The 16,711-nt window shown below is 36.7% G+C and overlaps 1 protein-coding gene across 1 annotated transcript in view; it reads left to right on the plus strand.

The window, feature by feature from the left end:
- LOC127635410 (ephrin-B3-like) overlaps nucleotides 1-16,711 on the plus strand; it is a 57,882-nt gene that overhangs the window by 4,027 nt on the left and 37,144 nt on the right. Inside the window, exon 2 of the mRNA XM_052115445.1 lies at nucleotides 12,604-12,899. Coding sequence (XP_051971405.1) covers nucleotides 12,604-12,899 — 296 coding nt within the window. The remainder of the gene's footprint in view (nucleotides 1-12,603; nucleotides 12,900-16,711) is intronic.

Raw genomic sequence — 16,711 nt, forward strand, 5'->3', positions numbered from 1 at the left:
ACATTTTAAGGGTAGGAAAAAATTCTTTGGAAAACTGGCGGGAGACACTGTTGAAAGCACACAGTCTGCATCAGATCTTCTTGTGGAAAAATAGATTTCTGACTGTTATACATTAGTAGCATAAAAGCGTTTAGTTTGCCTAGTGAATCTGTGATTGATAGGTTCTACATTTTGAAAGATGTTGTGTAGACCCTCTCTGTGAGTGTAAATGGTGCCATGGTGCAAGTCCCTCCAATATGTCCTACTGTAGCCATTTGAGTGTGCTTTTTTGAAGAGATAAGACCTGACAAAAATGTTGCATTGTTAAAGGGAGATTTTGATTGTGGCATTAAATGGACTGAAAATGGAATTGTACCACTTGACCTCAGTTTCTGGGGTATGAGAGTGGGAGGATAATCCTCTACACAACACCCCTCCATTAGTTCATATGGACTGCTCCATCATCAGTCAGGCAACAAAGCCATCTGTGAAGGGATTACTACCTCTATACACTTTCTCTCTTGATCTTTTTATTTCTGGGGTTAATGTCTTTCTTGCTCTCTTTCACATTCTCCACCATTTTTAGCACCCTAACTTTTTTCTCTCTTCATTAATTTCCTATTTTGTGTCACGGCTCTCTTTCCCAGATTATTTTTTATTGCTAAGAGTTTACTCTTGCTTAACTCAGGAGACTTAATGTTTCATTTAAATGTCAATATTTCATCTAAAATTAGTTTGAAGCACTTAAAATAGAAACAAATGTGACAATTGTTGTCATACTAGGAGTTTGAATCTGTAAAATGAATGTGGAAAGCATAGTGCAGATAATTTGATTGCAAACTATTTTATTGAGAAAAATTTTGAGTTTATATTGAAATCTCTGACATTTGATTTCACATGTGTATCTAAGCAGATCAGTACGGTTTGTGACATTATTGAGATTTCTTCTTGAAGATGAGACACATGTGAGATAACAGGGTCCTTTCTCATGAAAAACATTTGCGAAGTGAGATATTTAAGCAAAAGTCTCCATCTTCTAATTTATCTCATTGCTGTCTAGAAGAATCAATTGAGAGTTTTTTTATTTCTCCGTCAAAGGAATGTTCCATGTTCAGTACACGTTAAGGTCAATCAACAGCATTGATTTAATACATTAAAGGGATAGTTCACCCAAAAATGAAAATTCATCATTTACTCACCCTCATGTCATCCCAGATGTGTATGCCTTCTTTTCTTCTGCAAAATAAAAAGGAAGATTTTTTAAAGAATATTTCAGCTCTGTTGGTCCTCACAATGCAAGTGAATGGTGGACAGACCTTTGAAGGCCCAAAAGGTAGAATGAAAGTAATCCATAAAACTCCAATCATTAAATACATATCTTCTGATGCAATGTGATAGGTGTGGATGAGAAACAGATCAATATTTAAGTAATTTTTTACTACACATTCTCTACCACATTCTGGTGTTGAAGTGACTTTCACTTACAGCCACCTTCTGGTTGGGGGTTGCCAAAGGTATAGACTGATAGTAAAAAAGGACTTAAATATTGATATGTTCTCACCCACACCTATCATAATGCTTCAGAAGATATGGATTTAACCACTGGAGTCTTATGCATTGCTTGTATGCCTCCTTTATGTCATTTTTGGACCTTCTGTCCTAGTCAACATTAATTTCCATTGTTAGGAAATCAGAGTATAATATTATTCTAAAAATCTTCATTTGTGTTCTGCTGAAGAAAGAAAGTCATACACATCTGGGATGGCATGAGGGTGAGTAAATTATGAGAGATTTTTAATTTAAGATACTTACAGTGGAAGTGAATGGTGCCAGTCCATAAACACAAATAAGTTTAGGAATTGATTTTTTTCACACTAAATTCATATATATCACAACACACATTGTGGTTTTACATCTTGTGGCTATACTTTTGAAACAGTGTGTCTTAACGTTTATGTACTGGCCCCATTCAGTTCCATTGTTAGTGCCTTATTGCTTTTTTGTTTGTTTGTTTTTGAAGAGACAAGAGACTAGTTTCAATTACCGGTAGTATTTGTGGTTATCAACATTATTCCACAAATGCTGACTATTGAGCTTAACTTTTATTAACTCAGAACATTACTTAATGGTTCCTGTGTTCTCATAAAGACATATTTGATTTATAACAGCAACCCTTGAAACTTTGCAGCTTGACTTTTTGAGCCTTCAATTTCTGTGTTATGTAGCTGGACCTGCCATCGTCTTGATGAAAACCTCCTTCTCTTGTTTCACTCATATTTAATTTTCGGTTTCAAAGGTGCGTCTCTGGCATGGCTTCAAAGCACTGGCATGATACTGTTCTGTGTGTGGAAAGCGTAATTACAGTTTTAAGATTACTCTGATGATGGTTCTGAATGCAGGAGGGTGGGGTTGGAATTATAGCGGACAACATTGACTAAGATTGCCTGCTATATGTCAGCCGTAAACATCAGCACCCCTGTAAAACACAACAATTATGATGATGACAGATATGGTTTCTTTTTCGGGTGTTATTTCTTCAGCCATTGTCCACTTTTCTGTATGTCATTCATAGAATATGGCTACATAAGATTTGGGTTGTAATGTTAACCAATTTACACAATCTATCGGTCTCTCTCTCTCTCTCTCTCTCTCTCTCTCTCTCTCTCTCTCCCCCCCTCATTTCCATCTTGTTTATTCATCCTTATGTTAGATATGCTTTTATTATTTTTGGAGGAAAAATGTAATTAATTGGAAAGCCTTATATGGTGAATTATGAACAATAGCATTGTCAAGAAACACAATGAAGAAAAGTAAACAGATAGATGAGAATATACATTTGTTTTTGTAGACTAGGTGCATCGTGGTCACGTGTATCCATGTTTCCAATTTATTAATTTCTCATTAGCAGGCTCACATAATTCCGCAGATTTTTGCAGAACTGGAAACTTCATTCATATTGTTCTGCACAACCACTCCCTTTGGTTGTTGGTTTATTACATATATTTTGGCTAATTTGATAATGCCTTCAGCGAACAATTAGTGTTGTGCTCTTAGCTCTGTTTAACACATTTTACCATGTTTGCAGATTTGCCCTGAAAATCAGTGCAGAAAATTCGGACAAGTTTTCGTCTGAGCCGACTGTTTCAGCTTGATCACATGAAAATTACGTGACTGTTGCTGCATTTTTGTAAAGTGATATTATGTGTGGTGCTTAAAGAGAGTAACATTTTCTCTCTTTAGAGTGAGATTTTTATGGTTATTTAAACCCTATTGAATTTTAAATCAACAAAACCTACCATCCTACCCTAAACCTAAAACGTGTCATAAAAAGTAACTGTATTGGATACATTTTTTATGTTTTTTTTTTAAGTAAAGATTTATGATGCTTCTATGACACTTTCAGCTCACGTGTCAACATTTTACGACTCATACTCCGGTCCTTTGCATCGGTTATTTGTAGTCCAGATATGCCGCAATTTGATTGCACGTGAACAAGCTTGTAAATGTAGTTGATTATGTAATGCAAATGTTAAAATGCATTACAGTAGAATATTATGTGTTTATGAACTAATTTTACCTGGCATTTTACTCATTATTTGTGTCAGAGAATAAAAGTTGCTGTTGTAACACCAGAAAAGTGTAGTGATATGCGAAAACTCAGATTCCAAACACCCACACATGCACACACACGCAATCTGCTCTCCCAAAGATGTGCATATACTAAACAGACTGCCTAACATTTTATCCACAAATTTTAGAAAGAATGAGAATCAGTAAATTCCCCCGTGGCTCAGGTTGAGCATGAAAACTGAGAGTTCAGAGAAAGCGAGAGAAAGAACACATGAAAAGTGAGTATAGGGAGTTATCCTTTCTCCCTGTGCCCTCCCCTCCCTCTTTTCCAAACAAAGGGAAGGTTATTTTTAGTGACGTTCATTTTTAATCATTCGGGTGTTTTGAGCTTGATGAGACTTTTCATCTTGGGCTGAGGGCCGTGTGCTCCCTGGAGCTCTTCGGCCTGACCAGCACTTTCCTCAACAGGATCTCAAATGTTCCCATCCATGTGGAGAACAGAATACTACCCATGTTCTACCCAGCAGACAAATTTTAGGCTATTTGTGTGTGTGTGTGTGTGTGTGTGTGTGTGTGTGTGTGTGTGTGTGTGTGTGTGTGTGTGTGTGTGTGTGTGTGTGTGTTTACATATATCCGAGCCTCTGTGCACTTTGGGCATGTCGTTCTCGGCCGTGTGGTAAGAGAGTTTCAGTCCGTCAGAGTTCAGGAATGTGTAAGTTATCTCTAGCCCATAGCTAATTAAATAGCACTGATAAGATCATGAAACAACACTCTCCGAGCCCTTATGATAATCTGGGTGCACTCAGCAGGTCTTGACGGTCATAGACTACACACTTGCACACAGGTGATATCAGGTTTTACTATCTGTAAACTCTTATTATTTGAAAACCTGACACGCAAAACTACCCACACACATTTAACTATCTAAATGAGCATGTATAATAGATTAAATTAAGCTAATTATAATAACTACAGACTATCTTTCCCAATGTATAGGAAATAAAATAAATTTTTAGAATTATTCAAAACATTATTAAAAACATAATTTACTTCATTTAAAAATCAGGTTTTATCAGATATAGCTAACTCCTGGGCACAGTTTGGTCCCCATGCTTAGGGAACCAGGGAAAGGGAATGAAAATATTTACTGTTTCAGAAATTAAAATGAAATCGTGTTAAATGCAAATACTCTAAATAGAGGTGATTTTCCATACTGCTGCAGTGAGGTGAAGTGTAATCGAGGGTTTAGTTCTTAAGTTTGTTTGAGTTTTTTCATTGGCCTTTTGTTGCTTTATTTTGGCCTGCTATAGCATGAGGAAACTTCTGCAGTGGTGAATCAATAAGGAATCTGAACACTTGTTAATTCTGATCCTGTTCTGTGACATATGCATTAATGTGCATAATCACTGATTTGTAAGGCTTTAAGTCAAGGTTACAGTTACCATTCCCACGCAAAAATGCTATTTTTGCCTGTCTTAAAATTATGCTCAAATTAAGATAAACATCAGATTTTCATGCCACATTTTCAAACATAAAAGATCAGTATCAGATGGTGGTGTATTCAAATCATAGTTTACAGAGCTCACGGAAAGAGCTCCATAACATATGTACACATTTCTCTCTGTGATTGCATGTTTTCTTCCATATGAAAGGACATTTGATCCGATTCAAATTTAAACCATCTCTTGTTGTGTAGTAAATCAACTTTTCCATGAAAAAATATGTCTGCAACTCTCTCTAGTGTGGCTTTTTATAGCAAAATCCACAAACCTGAGAGGAAATTTAGTTTTGTCAGGACTGATAACCTTTGCAAAGCATTTACAATACGTTTACTTGAACCATGAACAAAGCTTGTCAGTTCCTTCAACAAGCAAATCTGTTTTTTTCATTAAGATGGAAGAGAAATACATCTAGCATGTCAATTGGTGATCACATCACAGAAAAATGTTGACATGCTCAAAAGCCTTTGATAAATCAGTGTAGTGTAGTCAGAAACATATGCAGCATATTACATTTGCCTCTATCAGTCAATTTGAGGTTTGATTTTTCTCCTTTGTTATCCTGTGGTGGTCTTACTAAGAGTCCCAATGCTTAGTGCTGCTCCCTCAGCAGGGGTTTGACAGCTCTCTGATAGAAATGTCTCATGTTTGGAATGAAGGAAAACAGTTGAGATCTGCAGGGTGGCAGAATTTAAGTTTAACATATCCATTTGCTTAAGCGTAAGTAAAGCAAGTAAGCTGAAATGTGACATTGTGAAATTAATGGGGCCATATTCCACATTCTTGTAGCATTGACATTTTTTTCTAATGTCCTCTTATAAGTTAGTCAAGGTTTTTTGCACCAAACCAAGACATAATTTAGTTTTAGATGGCCATTTTCCACCGTCTCTTTGTCCCTGAGTGTTACAGGCTGCTACTGTAACTTTGGCCATGTACACACTGCAGCTAAATACAGTTGTCAGTTCAACTTTGAGTGGTTAATCCTGTTCTGTACACACATAGTTTGGTAATTTACATGAGTGATAAACGCATTCTATACCCGAATTCACTCCTGAACAATTCAGGTAGTGATAACCGTATTTTCATAAATTCCAGTTAGTGTGTACAGAAACTAAATTAAACAGCTAGTTGTTAATGGCCTGATTAATAGCGTGTGGTAGATGTGTCTGTCTTCTCCTGGTATAAATCACACAAACAGAGGTATGTGTTATTCATATATTCCAGTCTCTCTCTCAGTCCTGGGGTCTCAGTGTAACTCTAGTTCAGAGAGAGTGCTTATACTGTTTAACATTAGCCGCTTAGTCACGTATAAACAAACCATGACAATTCAGTCGATGGCAGCCAACTAAACATTGCCAAATAATAATACATCTTCGGTAGATAATGCCTTTGCTTAAAAATAGCAAACACACTACAGGTTAAACTGGTGGCATTCATGTTTCTTGTTAATAGGCGCGAGATGCTGCAGCGTTGCTATGGTTATCAGTTGTCAATCCTCGTAATTGTGAGAGTAACGCCTGTATTCCGTACACACATGGAATAACATTTTTGGGAATTCTAAAACAATGTGGTTGTCACTCCTGAAATATTGTAGGTATGTAAATGACCTCTATTATGATTAGTTTACCCCTTCACATGTGAAATAAGTAACAATATTCTCTGCGTATTGTTGAATAGGCATTTATGTATAAATGTGGGTGATCCCATGGTAATGTACTCATGATTGTCACATCACTACTGTATTGATTTCAGAATTACAAAATTTATTGTTACTTTATCAAAATTAGCAAATATTTCACAGCAAACATACATGTGTGTTGCATAATTTTTCAAGGTCTTCTACTTCTAGAAAAGCATGAAAACATCCACCAGGAGGCAGTAGACATGTACTACATTGCTTACAACAGGTTTTTCAGCAATGTATTGATCGTGTTGTTGATGTAGTGGCTTCAGAAAACCATGTATTAAATACGATACGCACAGCGTTATAGGGTTAAGCCATGTCCACATGAATACATTTATGTTTGATTTCACTACATTTACACAAGCGCTGGGTATTGACGTAGATTTCCCCATTTGATTTGTACAATTTGATGCAATTGTGATTCAATTGGGAATATTATATTTTGCTTACATTTGAAAGAAATTCTCTCTCAGCTAATGCTGTAAAATAAGAGCATTCTAACAACAGGGCCCAAACTGTGTACTTCAGTTGTTATTTATTTAACAAAAAACAAGATTGATAGCTCTTTCTAGATTCTGTGGGTGGTGGTGCATGGCCGTTCTTAGTTGGTGGAGCGATTTGTCTGGCTAATTCCAATAACGAAAGAGACTTCAGCATGCTAACTAGTTATGCAGCCCCGTGCGGTCGGCGTCCAATTTCATAGAGGAACAAATGCCGTTCAGCCATGCAAGATGGAGCAATAACAGATCTGTGATGCCCTTAGATGTTCAGGGTTGCACATGCACTGCAATGTCAGCATGTCAATCGATTTGGGGATTGTTCAAATTAAGATTGCCATTAATTGGAAAGTTACTATTTGTACCCAGCCCTAGTTTACACCTCTCATAGACACTGTGTTTTCCTCTACTAAAAATTAAGCTTTTCGAAAAAGCTCTCCTTTACTGAATACTTTAAAAAACGATGATGACATTACTACTCTGAAAATATTTTTCAAATGAAAATGGATTAGTGTGTATATGACCATATAACATATGAAAAGAAGTCATTTTAATAACAAATCTCAACTGGTAATATGTATATCTCAAAGTATTTGAGTTTTTAATTTGAATATTTGTTGGTCAGAATGTGATTTTTATGATTATGTAAAACAAAGCAGGAATTCCCTCACAGTCTAATGGCAAATAACGTAATACTTGTAAAGAAAGATTATGCATGTATTTGGGATTATGATTATGATGTGTGTTATTCTAATACAGTGCCATGACTGCCATCATAACTCCTTTTCAGTGTCTCGCATAATCAGATGAAAACTAGTTTTGGGAAGCCCAGCGTTGGCTCATGGGACAATGTTGTGTTGGTCTGAGTGAAGTGGAGGTTTATTACTGAGTGAAAGGGAAAAAAATGAGTGTGGATTCAAAGGTTCCAATGGCCTTTGAAACTCAAGGGTGGTCCAAAGTCACTCGATCTCTGCAGTGCAAGTGTAAAGGAGCCATGGGAATCAAACATAGTGGCATATTACAGACGCACACACACACTTGCGCTATCACAGATACTCCTATGCACACCAGTACAGCAACCGGCAAACTCACCCACCCCAGGATCACAGAATTTAATCTATCTATCAATCAATCTATCTATCTATCTATCTATTAGGCCTGGGCGATATGTCTTAACAAACTATATCTCAAATTATTTAGCCTATTGACGAAATTCAATATGTATCTTGATAATAATGTATTTGCTCTAAAATGGCTCAAATGTGTTTTTTTTTGTTGTAATTATTATTATTAGAGGAACTATCATTTATTCCAAACAGCCATTGTAGTCAAGTAGATTAAATATTTTAAATACATTTAATAAAAATTTAATAATTATTGGTTTGTTAAATACATGCCAGGGAGAATGAAATTCAATAATTTTCATTTATTTGCAATGTCTATGTATATTTCATACTCAAGTAGCAATTTCATTCATAGTAGCTTAATAAAAAAGCATTAATTTTACTAATATTTTCGGGAATGAAAAGGTGTGCAAAGCTACTTCACTGACTTATTTTTGAAACCCCAGTTGAACATTGCATAATACTAAATTATTACTGTGGGGCACGTCAGGTTGATTATAATAACATAATGCTGAAATAGCATTATTATTCTGATTATTAGATTTGCGTTTTACAAAAGATATATATTTATGTCCTGTTTACTTATCCTTCACCTGCGGACTTTTATTTTGACACCAAAAATGCTGTCATATTTACTTAAACTTCACAAGGAGCTTTAATTTCGACACCGAAAAGGCCATGTGTATTTGACAATTTGCAATGTTCTGCATTTCCTGAAACGCTGTAATCTCCTTTTCTGTTATTCTGTGCCACGTTTGTAGATTTGTATAATAAATTGTGACCGTCACTAATGTTTGGAATTGTGCGAATCTATCTATCTGTCTATCTGTCTGTCTCTCTTTCTGTCTGTCTCTGTATGCTATCTAATTACAGCACATTCAGAAAGTATTCAGACCCCTTCATCTTTTTCACATTTTGTTATGTTGTAGCCTTATGCTATAATGCTTTAAATTATCAATTTTTTCACATCAATCTACACTCCATACCCCATAATGACAGCAAAAAACAGATTTTTTCTAAATTTGCACATGTATTAAAAAGAAAAAACTGAAATATCATATTGACATAAATGTTCAGATCCTTTGCTATGACATTTGAAATTTAGCTCAGGTACATCCCATTTCTCTGGATCATTTTTTAGATGATTATACAATTTGATTGGAGTCCATCTGTGGCAAATTCAGTTGATTGGACCTGATTTGGAATAGCACACACCAGTCTATATCGTCTCACAGCTGATAATGCATATCAGAGCAAAAACCAAGCCATGAGGTCAAAGGACCTGCCTGCAGAGCACAGAGACAGGATTGTGTCGAGGCACAGATCTGGGGATGGCTACAAAATAAATTTCAGCTGCATTGAAGGTGCCCGAGAGCACAGTGTCCTCCATATTTCTTAAAAGGAAGAAGTTTGGAACAAACCAGGACTCTTCCTAGAGCTGGCCGCCCAGCCAAACTGAGCAATTGTGGAGAAGGGCCTTGGTAAGAGAGCTGACCAAGAACCTGATGGTCACTCTGGTTACGCTCCAGAGATCATGTGTGGAAATTGGAGAAACTTGCACAAGGACAACCATCACTGCAACACTCCACCGATCTGGCCTTTATGGCAGAGTGGCCAGGCAGAACCCTTTCTTCAGTGCAAGACACAAAAAAGCATATAAAGATCACTCAGACTGTGAGAAACAAGATTCTCTGGTCAGATGAAATGAAGATTGAACTGGCCTCAATTCCAAGCATCATGTCTGGAGGAAACAAGGCACCACTCATAACCTGCTGTGGGGGTGTTTTTCAGCGGCAGGGACTGGGGGACTGGTCAGGGTTGAAGGAATGCAGAACGCAGCAAAATGCAGAGATATCCTTAATGAAAATCTGGTCTAGAGCACTCAGTACCTCAGACTGGGCAGAAGATTCATATTCCAACAGGACCATATCCCTAAGCACATAACCAAGAGTATGAAACTGTGGCTTAGGGACAACTCTGTGAATGTCCTTTAGTGGTCCAGCCAGAGCCCGCATTTGAACCCAATTGAACATCTCTGGAAAGACCTGAAAATGGCAGTCCACCGATGGTCCCCAACCAACCTAACAGAGATTGAGAGGATCTGCAGAGAAGAATGGCAGAAAATCCCCAAATCCAGGTGTGCAAAGCTTTTCGCATCATACCCAAAAAGACTTGAGGCTGTAATCGCTGCCAAAGGTGCTTCAATTAAGTACTGATTTAAGGGTCTGAAGACTTAAGTCAATGTAATATTTTAGTTTTATCTTTTTAATAAATTTGAAAAGTTATCAAAAATATTTTTTTTCTTCTTTGCCATTATGGGGTATGGATTGTAGAATGATGTGGGGAAAAAATTATTTAAAGCATTTTAGCATAATGCTGCAACATGACAAAATGTGAAAAAAACGAAGGGGTCAGAATACTTTCTGAATGAACTGTATATAACTATCCATCTCAGTGTAATGGTGTTACAAAGTGTAGTGTGGTTAATTGGACTTTTGCTTGCATGTCTCAGCCTGATGGAAATGTCACGCTGTTCTCTAAGCATTAGACACTTAGCGGGGAGAGAGAGAGCTCTGTAAAATGCCTTTATCTGCAGCAGTGTTATTTGTGAGGTAAATTTTCAACTTCTGAACAAGGCTCTGTGTCTGAATAGAGGTAGAATGTCAGTCTGGTAAATGCCAAACGTTTTTATTTCTTCATGAGGGTCGGGGTATACGAGCTAGTTTAAGTGCTGTGTCCAAGCTTTTGGCCTCGGATTGAAAAAAAAAATTCCTTGAAATACTGAGTAATTGTGTTTATGTTGGAATTTGCAGTTTGTATTTTGAAAATTAAGGTGATCATGCAGTTGATATGTTGACACATGGATATGATCTCATCACTCACACACACTTTTATACCTATAATACATTACGAGGACTCTCCATAGACTGTTGACTTTATACTAAGGAAAGTTTTGTTCGTTTGTTTGTTTGTTTTATACCCTACCCCTAAACCTAAACCTTTTTGCATTTTCACATTTGCTTTAAACATTGTTTAGATGCCTTTGAAGCCATTGGAATTACACACATATGCACAAATTTTTTTCCTATCATGGCCTTTCCATTGCTTATGATATTTTATATCTCCTTACCAGGGTATGAAATTAACTTTTTTGCCCACAGTGGCTGGTGAATGCCCATTTTTACCAACCACTTAGATTTTTCATACAGAAGGCTGTTCTGAATTATGAAGACACACTTGATAATTCACCTGCCATTTAATGTAATTTGCTATGTATAGTAACTTATACAGCCACAATTATTTGGAATTAAGCAATGTAAAAATAAAATGAACCTGCAGAATTGTGTTCACTAAAACGTGAACTTCTCCTTGGAAATAGGGGCTCTAACTAAACTCAGAGCACCTCCTGAGATGTCTGAGATCCTTTACTGCATTCTCATTGATAAAACTATTCTTGCAAACTGTTTACAGATGACTGAAATAGAGAGGGGTGAGAACTCTATGCATGCGCGTGTTTCGTGAGAAGCCCTCATGATCGAAAGCGCAACATTAAACCTCTGAACACACAGCGAATCAGACACACGCATCAACTGCTCGTTTGTTCTTCAAAATTTAATCAAGTGCTTTCTTCAAATGCACTTCTTTGTGTTAATGACATTTCTTCTCATACTGTATGTCACTCCGAGACGTCCTACAGGTCACCCGCCACAGTGGCTAGTAGATGAGAAAAATTATCAGCCACTGTATGTGAAATACCTGCATTTGGTGGGTAGGCAGGTGTTCATTTTAAAACCTGCTCCTAACCCTCACTTAAACCTAACAGTCACAAAAATATTTCTGTATTTTGACATTTCATTAAGACATTAATTAGTGTAATAGAGTGTTTATTAAGCCATTTTCCTTGTGTGGACTGGTGACTAGGTTTTGCTATACTTGTGAGGATATTTGGTCTCCACAATGTAGGCCAAACCTGATCCACCCTCATTTTCATCACATTGGCACACACAGCCACACGCTTGCCCTCTCACACACTCTTCAGAACCAAAGGGCATGTGTGTTTGCATTTTGAGTAAAAAATAAAAAGTATGAATAAAAGGGCAGTTTCAGCATCAAACAGGGCAGCCGGCCTCACACGCACGTACATGCAAGCAAATATCATACTGTCAATCTCAGTTTCCATGGAGAAAATCATTACTCGTTTGTCTCTCACTCACTCTTCATCTTTCTCTCCTCTTTCTCTGATTCGGCAGGTTTGGTAATGAGAGGGGTTATATACTGTACCCTCAATTAGGGGACCGTTTGGATCTTGTCTGTCCCGCTACGAGTCCCCACGGGCCGAACTCCCCTCCAGAGTATGAGTATTATAAACTGTACCTGGTGTCCTCACGAGAGCAGGCCGACAAGTGTGAGGTGATGGGTGCCCCCAACCTGTTGCTTACCTGCGACAAACCCAACAGCGATATGAGGTTTACCATCAAGTTTCAGGAGTATTCACCAAACCTCTGGGGTCACGAGTTCAAGAACTTTCGAGATTACTACATAATAGGTAAGTGCACAGAATATGAGTGTGTGTATGTATCCTAACACCCTAATACCATGTTCTAAACTGAAGCAACACAATAATGCAACAAGCAAGAAAAGCCAGGTTTATCATGTAAATGAAAATTATTTTTTGTCCTATCCAACTGCGACAAACAGCGAGCGAGATTAAATTTGTTGGTATTCTGTAATGTTGTGGTGGGTTGTCCAGCCCACTGCAAAACCTTGTTGGTCCAAAATCTAATTGTACCTTGTTGCAGTGCATTTTCGGTTTCAGTTTGAACAGACACATTCCTTGTTGCTGGAACCTTGTTTGAGTTAACTTTTTGTGTGTATGTGGAACACATATTCCATATACACCTACTGTTTTTAACCAAACAAATATTTGCGACTGGAGAAGTACAAATATAAAGGAATTTTTATAAACCACTGTCAACAATGGGCTCTCTCTGGACTGTAATGTATGTTGAATATGTGCTTCACACACGCCGTGGTGCAGGTGATATAGGATCAAGTTCTGCATTTGATATTTTCTGATCCCATTTACTATTTATATGAATGGCCAAAAATAAGATTGTAGATAAAGTAATCTTTCCCCTATAAAATGTTTTACAATTTACAAGCATTTTAGGAATATTTGCTAATTATCGGAGTACAGTACACCCACAGGGGTTCTGTCCCTTCACATTTACCTCATATTTGTTCAACCAAAGAGATGATTTAATCGATAAACCTGAGAATATATTGTGTTGGTGTTTTTTTCCCTAGAGAAATCACTTTTAATTAACCTATGTTGGCAGTTGTTCATTTCGACAATATGGCCGTAATGAGAAAGGGGAAGACAGAGCGTTTGTTGCTGTGCGGTTTTACACACGCTCGTGATTATGTGGATCTTAATTGGCTGTAATGGGCCTGTGAGACTCAAGGACATTTAAGAGGAGCTAGACACTACAGCCCGACCAACAACAAACACACACAACATGACCTCAGGCGTGTGTGTGTGTGTGTGTGTGTGTGTGTGTGTGTGTGTGTGTGTGTGTGTGTGTGTGTGTGTGTGTGTGTGTGTGTGTGTGTGTGATTTTTTTTTTTTTTTCTCAGCTATCTATATTTGGTGTCTGTGTTTTTATGAGTTGCGGATGTAAACTATTTATGTGTTTTAATCAGGGATAATGCTGCCTTCATGTGCTATCGTAATTATCCTGTTTAAGTCGTAATTATGAGGATGTCATGCTCATGTGCGCTGATGTAGGAAAGAAAAGGAAACATAGAGGACGTCAGGTTCATTCTTGCATATTTCTTAAGGAACTCTCATTTTGACACAATAATACATGTTAGTCAACTTGTGTCGCTGGCGATAATGGAATTTTGGTCAAATACATGCTATTTAAATGGTTACTGATATATATATATAAACATATAAAAAAAATATATAAAACCTATTATTCACTACAGTACGTCTCCTCCCAACTCGGAAAACCGGGTATCAATATAGTATAATAATATGTTTCTCAGTCATAATTACGACTTGAGAGGGTGTTCATGTGTTACTTTTTAGTAGAAACTTGCATTTATGATAATTTCGATAGCACGTAAAGGCAGTAAAGAAACGATTCAAGGAACGAAAACTCAAAACAAACGGTAGTTTTCATTTTAATACATAAAATTGTATTTTATGAAAAATGGCAACACACCCCTTTTGAAAACATTAGCATTATTATTCAGCTCAGATCATATTTCATTAAACCAAAGACCAAATAATTTATTAAGTAAACTTTAAGAATTACACCACTTCTTGTTGTCTGAATTCTTTCATTGCCCATATCCTTTAATTTACGTTGTTATATTTCTGTTTTATTGACAGATGGCATGTTGCCTATTTTTCATTTATTTATATTTTTCTTGATTATTCTGATACAAATAAACTAATAATGTACTGTATTGGTATTGTACACAGCTCTATAAGTATGTTACATCAAGGCACTGTAGACAAAAAAATAATTAAAATAGACAGGATGTTTGGGTTACAACTGTTTCTGAATAAATTCAGTGAATTTACAATTGCCATTGTTATTTCAAGACAAAGCTTATTAACACACCGTACTCTCTCATTTTGAAAAAGAACATTATTTAACTGTTATTTAGTTTAATTCTAACCAGTTACCATTTGGATCAGAGCTGGACCTGGAACAATGCTTTAAGATACCGTCTCTGCTCAGAACGAACCAAAATGAAAAAATTTAATTTCTAATCCCTGGTTTTAATGTACGATAAAAGCGCAGTTTATTTGTGAAGGCCTTTGTGGCTTTGTTTTGGTGTGTGTGGCTGAGAGTGGTGCTTTTAGCTGGTGCATGTTTCCCCTGTGATCCAGACTGTTTGAAGCTGAGATCTTCTCCCTGCTGAGTGTGTATCAGAGTCTATCAAACGCTCGGAGCCCTTTTGTCAAAACTTTGATCACTGAGCACTAACTGAGTTCCCAGGGGAGCACTTTACCCTTAAAACCATTCAAAAACCCACAGCTTCAGAATCCCTCTCCAAAACCTTCCCTCTGCCATCATGTTCTGCCAAACACACAATCACAGTCAATAATTCACAGTAGTTAGGGAGAGTCTCTGTGTGTGTGTGTGTGTGTGTGTGTGTGTGTGTGTGTGTGTGTGTGTGTGTGTGTGTGTGTGTGTGTGTGCGCACAACTCATTGCATTGCTGGGAGAGGATTTTTAAATGTTAAAGGTAAGATTAAGGGTGCATTTACCTTGTGAATAAGCACATGGCTTCGTTTGCCCTGCCTAAAGCTATTCTGTGATTTTTCAGTATTTCCTCCTTGAATGTCTGTATTCACATGTATGTGTGTGTCGTGCCGGATTAGGCTTGTGGTAAGGATTTGTTAAATTATTGAGGAGGTCTTGTTGGTTTATTTATCAAGGTTAAGCTGAAATATTAGAGATGAACCCTACTCCTACTCTACCGTGTGTGTGTGTGTGTGTGTGTGTGTGTGTGTGTGTGTGTGTGTGTGTGTGTGTGTGTGTGTGTGTGTGTGTGTGTATGTGTGAGTGTGTATTTATCACTTTGTGGGGACCAAATGTCCCCATAAGGATAGTAAAACCCAAAATTTTTGACCTTGTGGGGACATTTTGTCGGCCCCCATGAGGAAAACAGCTTATAAATCATACTAAATTATGTTTTTTGAAAATGTAAAAATGCAGAAAGTTTTCTGTGAGAGTTAGGTTTAGGGATAGGGTTAGGTTTAGGGGATAGAATATAGAGTTTGTACAGTATAAAAACCATTATGTCTATGGAAAGTCCCCATAAAACATGGAAACACAACATGTGTGTGTGTGTGTGTGTGTGTGTGTGTAAACACACACTGTCTATACTGTCTGCAATTAAGTGTCATCATTTATATATAGATTTTAGATATTTAGATTTTTACTTGGATTTAGATTTACGTTAACAGTTAGATTTATGCTTAAGGTTCAGGTTTGAAATTTAGATTTAAGATTCAGAATTTATGATTTATATTTAAGATTTAGGTTCACGATTTAGATTTAAGATGCTGAGTTTACAATTTGCATTTAGTTTGCATTTATTTACACTTAAGTGTTAGGTTTAAAATTTAGATTTAGACGTAAGATTCAGAATTTATGATTTGCATTTATATTAAAGATTGGAATTAGTCTTCAGATTTATGTTCAAAGTTTAGATATAAAATTCAGATTTAAATTTAGATTTAAAATTTAGGTCTAGTTTTGTATTCTAGATTTAGATTTAATATTCAGAGTTTACAATTAATATTTTGATTTAAGATTTAGATTTATACTTAAGA

Source organism: Xyrauchen texanus, chromosome 43 (assembly GCF_025860055.1).
Source record: "Xyrauchen texanus isolate HMW12.3.18 chromosome 43, RBS_HiC_50CHRs, whole genome shotgun sequence".
NCBI classification, from domain to species: domain Eukaryota; kingdom Metazoa; phylum Chordata; class Actinopteri; order Cypriniformes; family Catostomidae; genus Xyrauchen; species Xyrauchen texanus.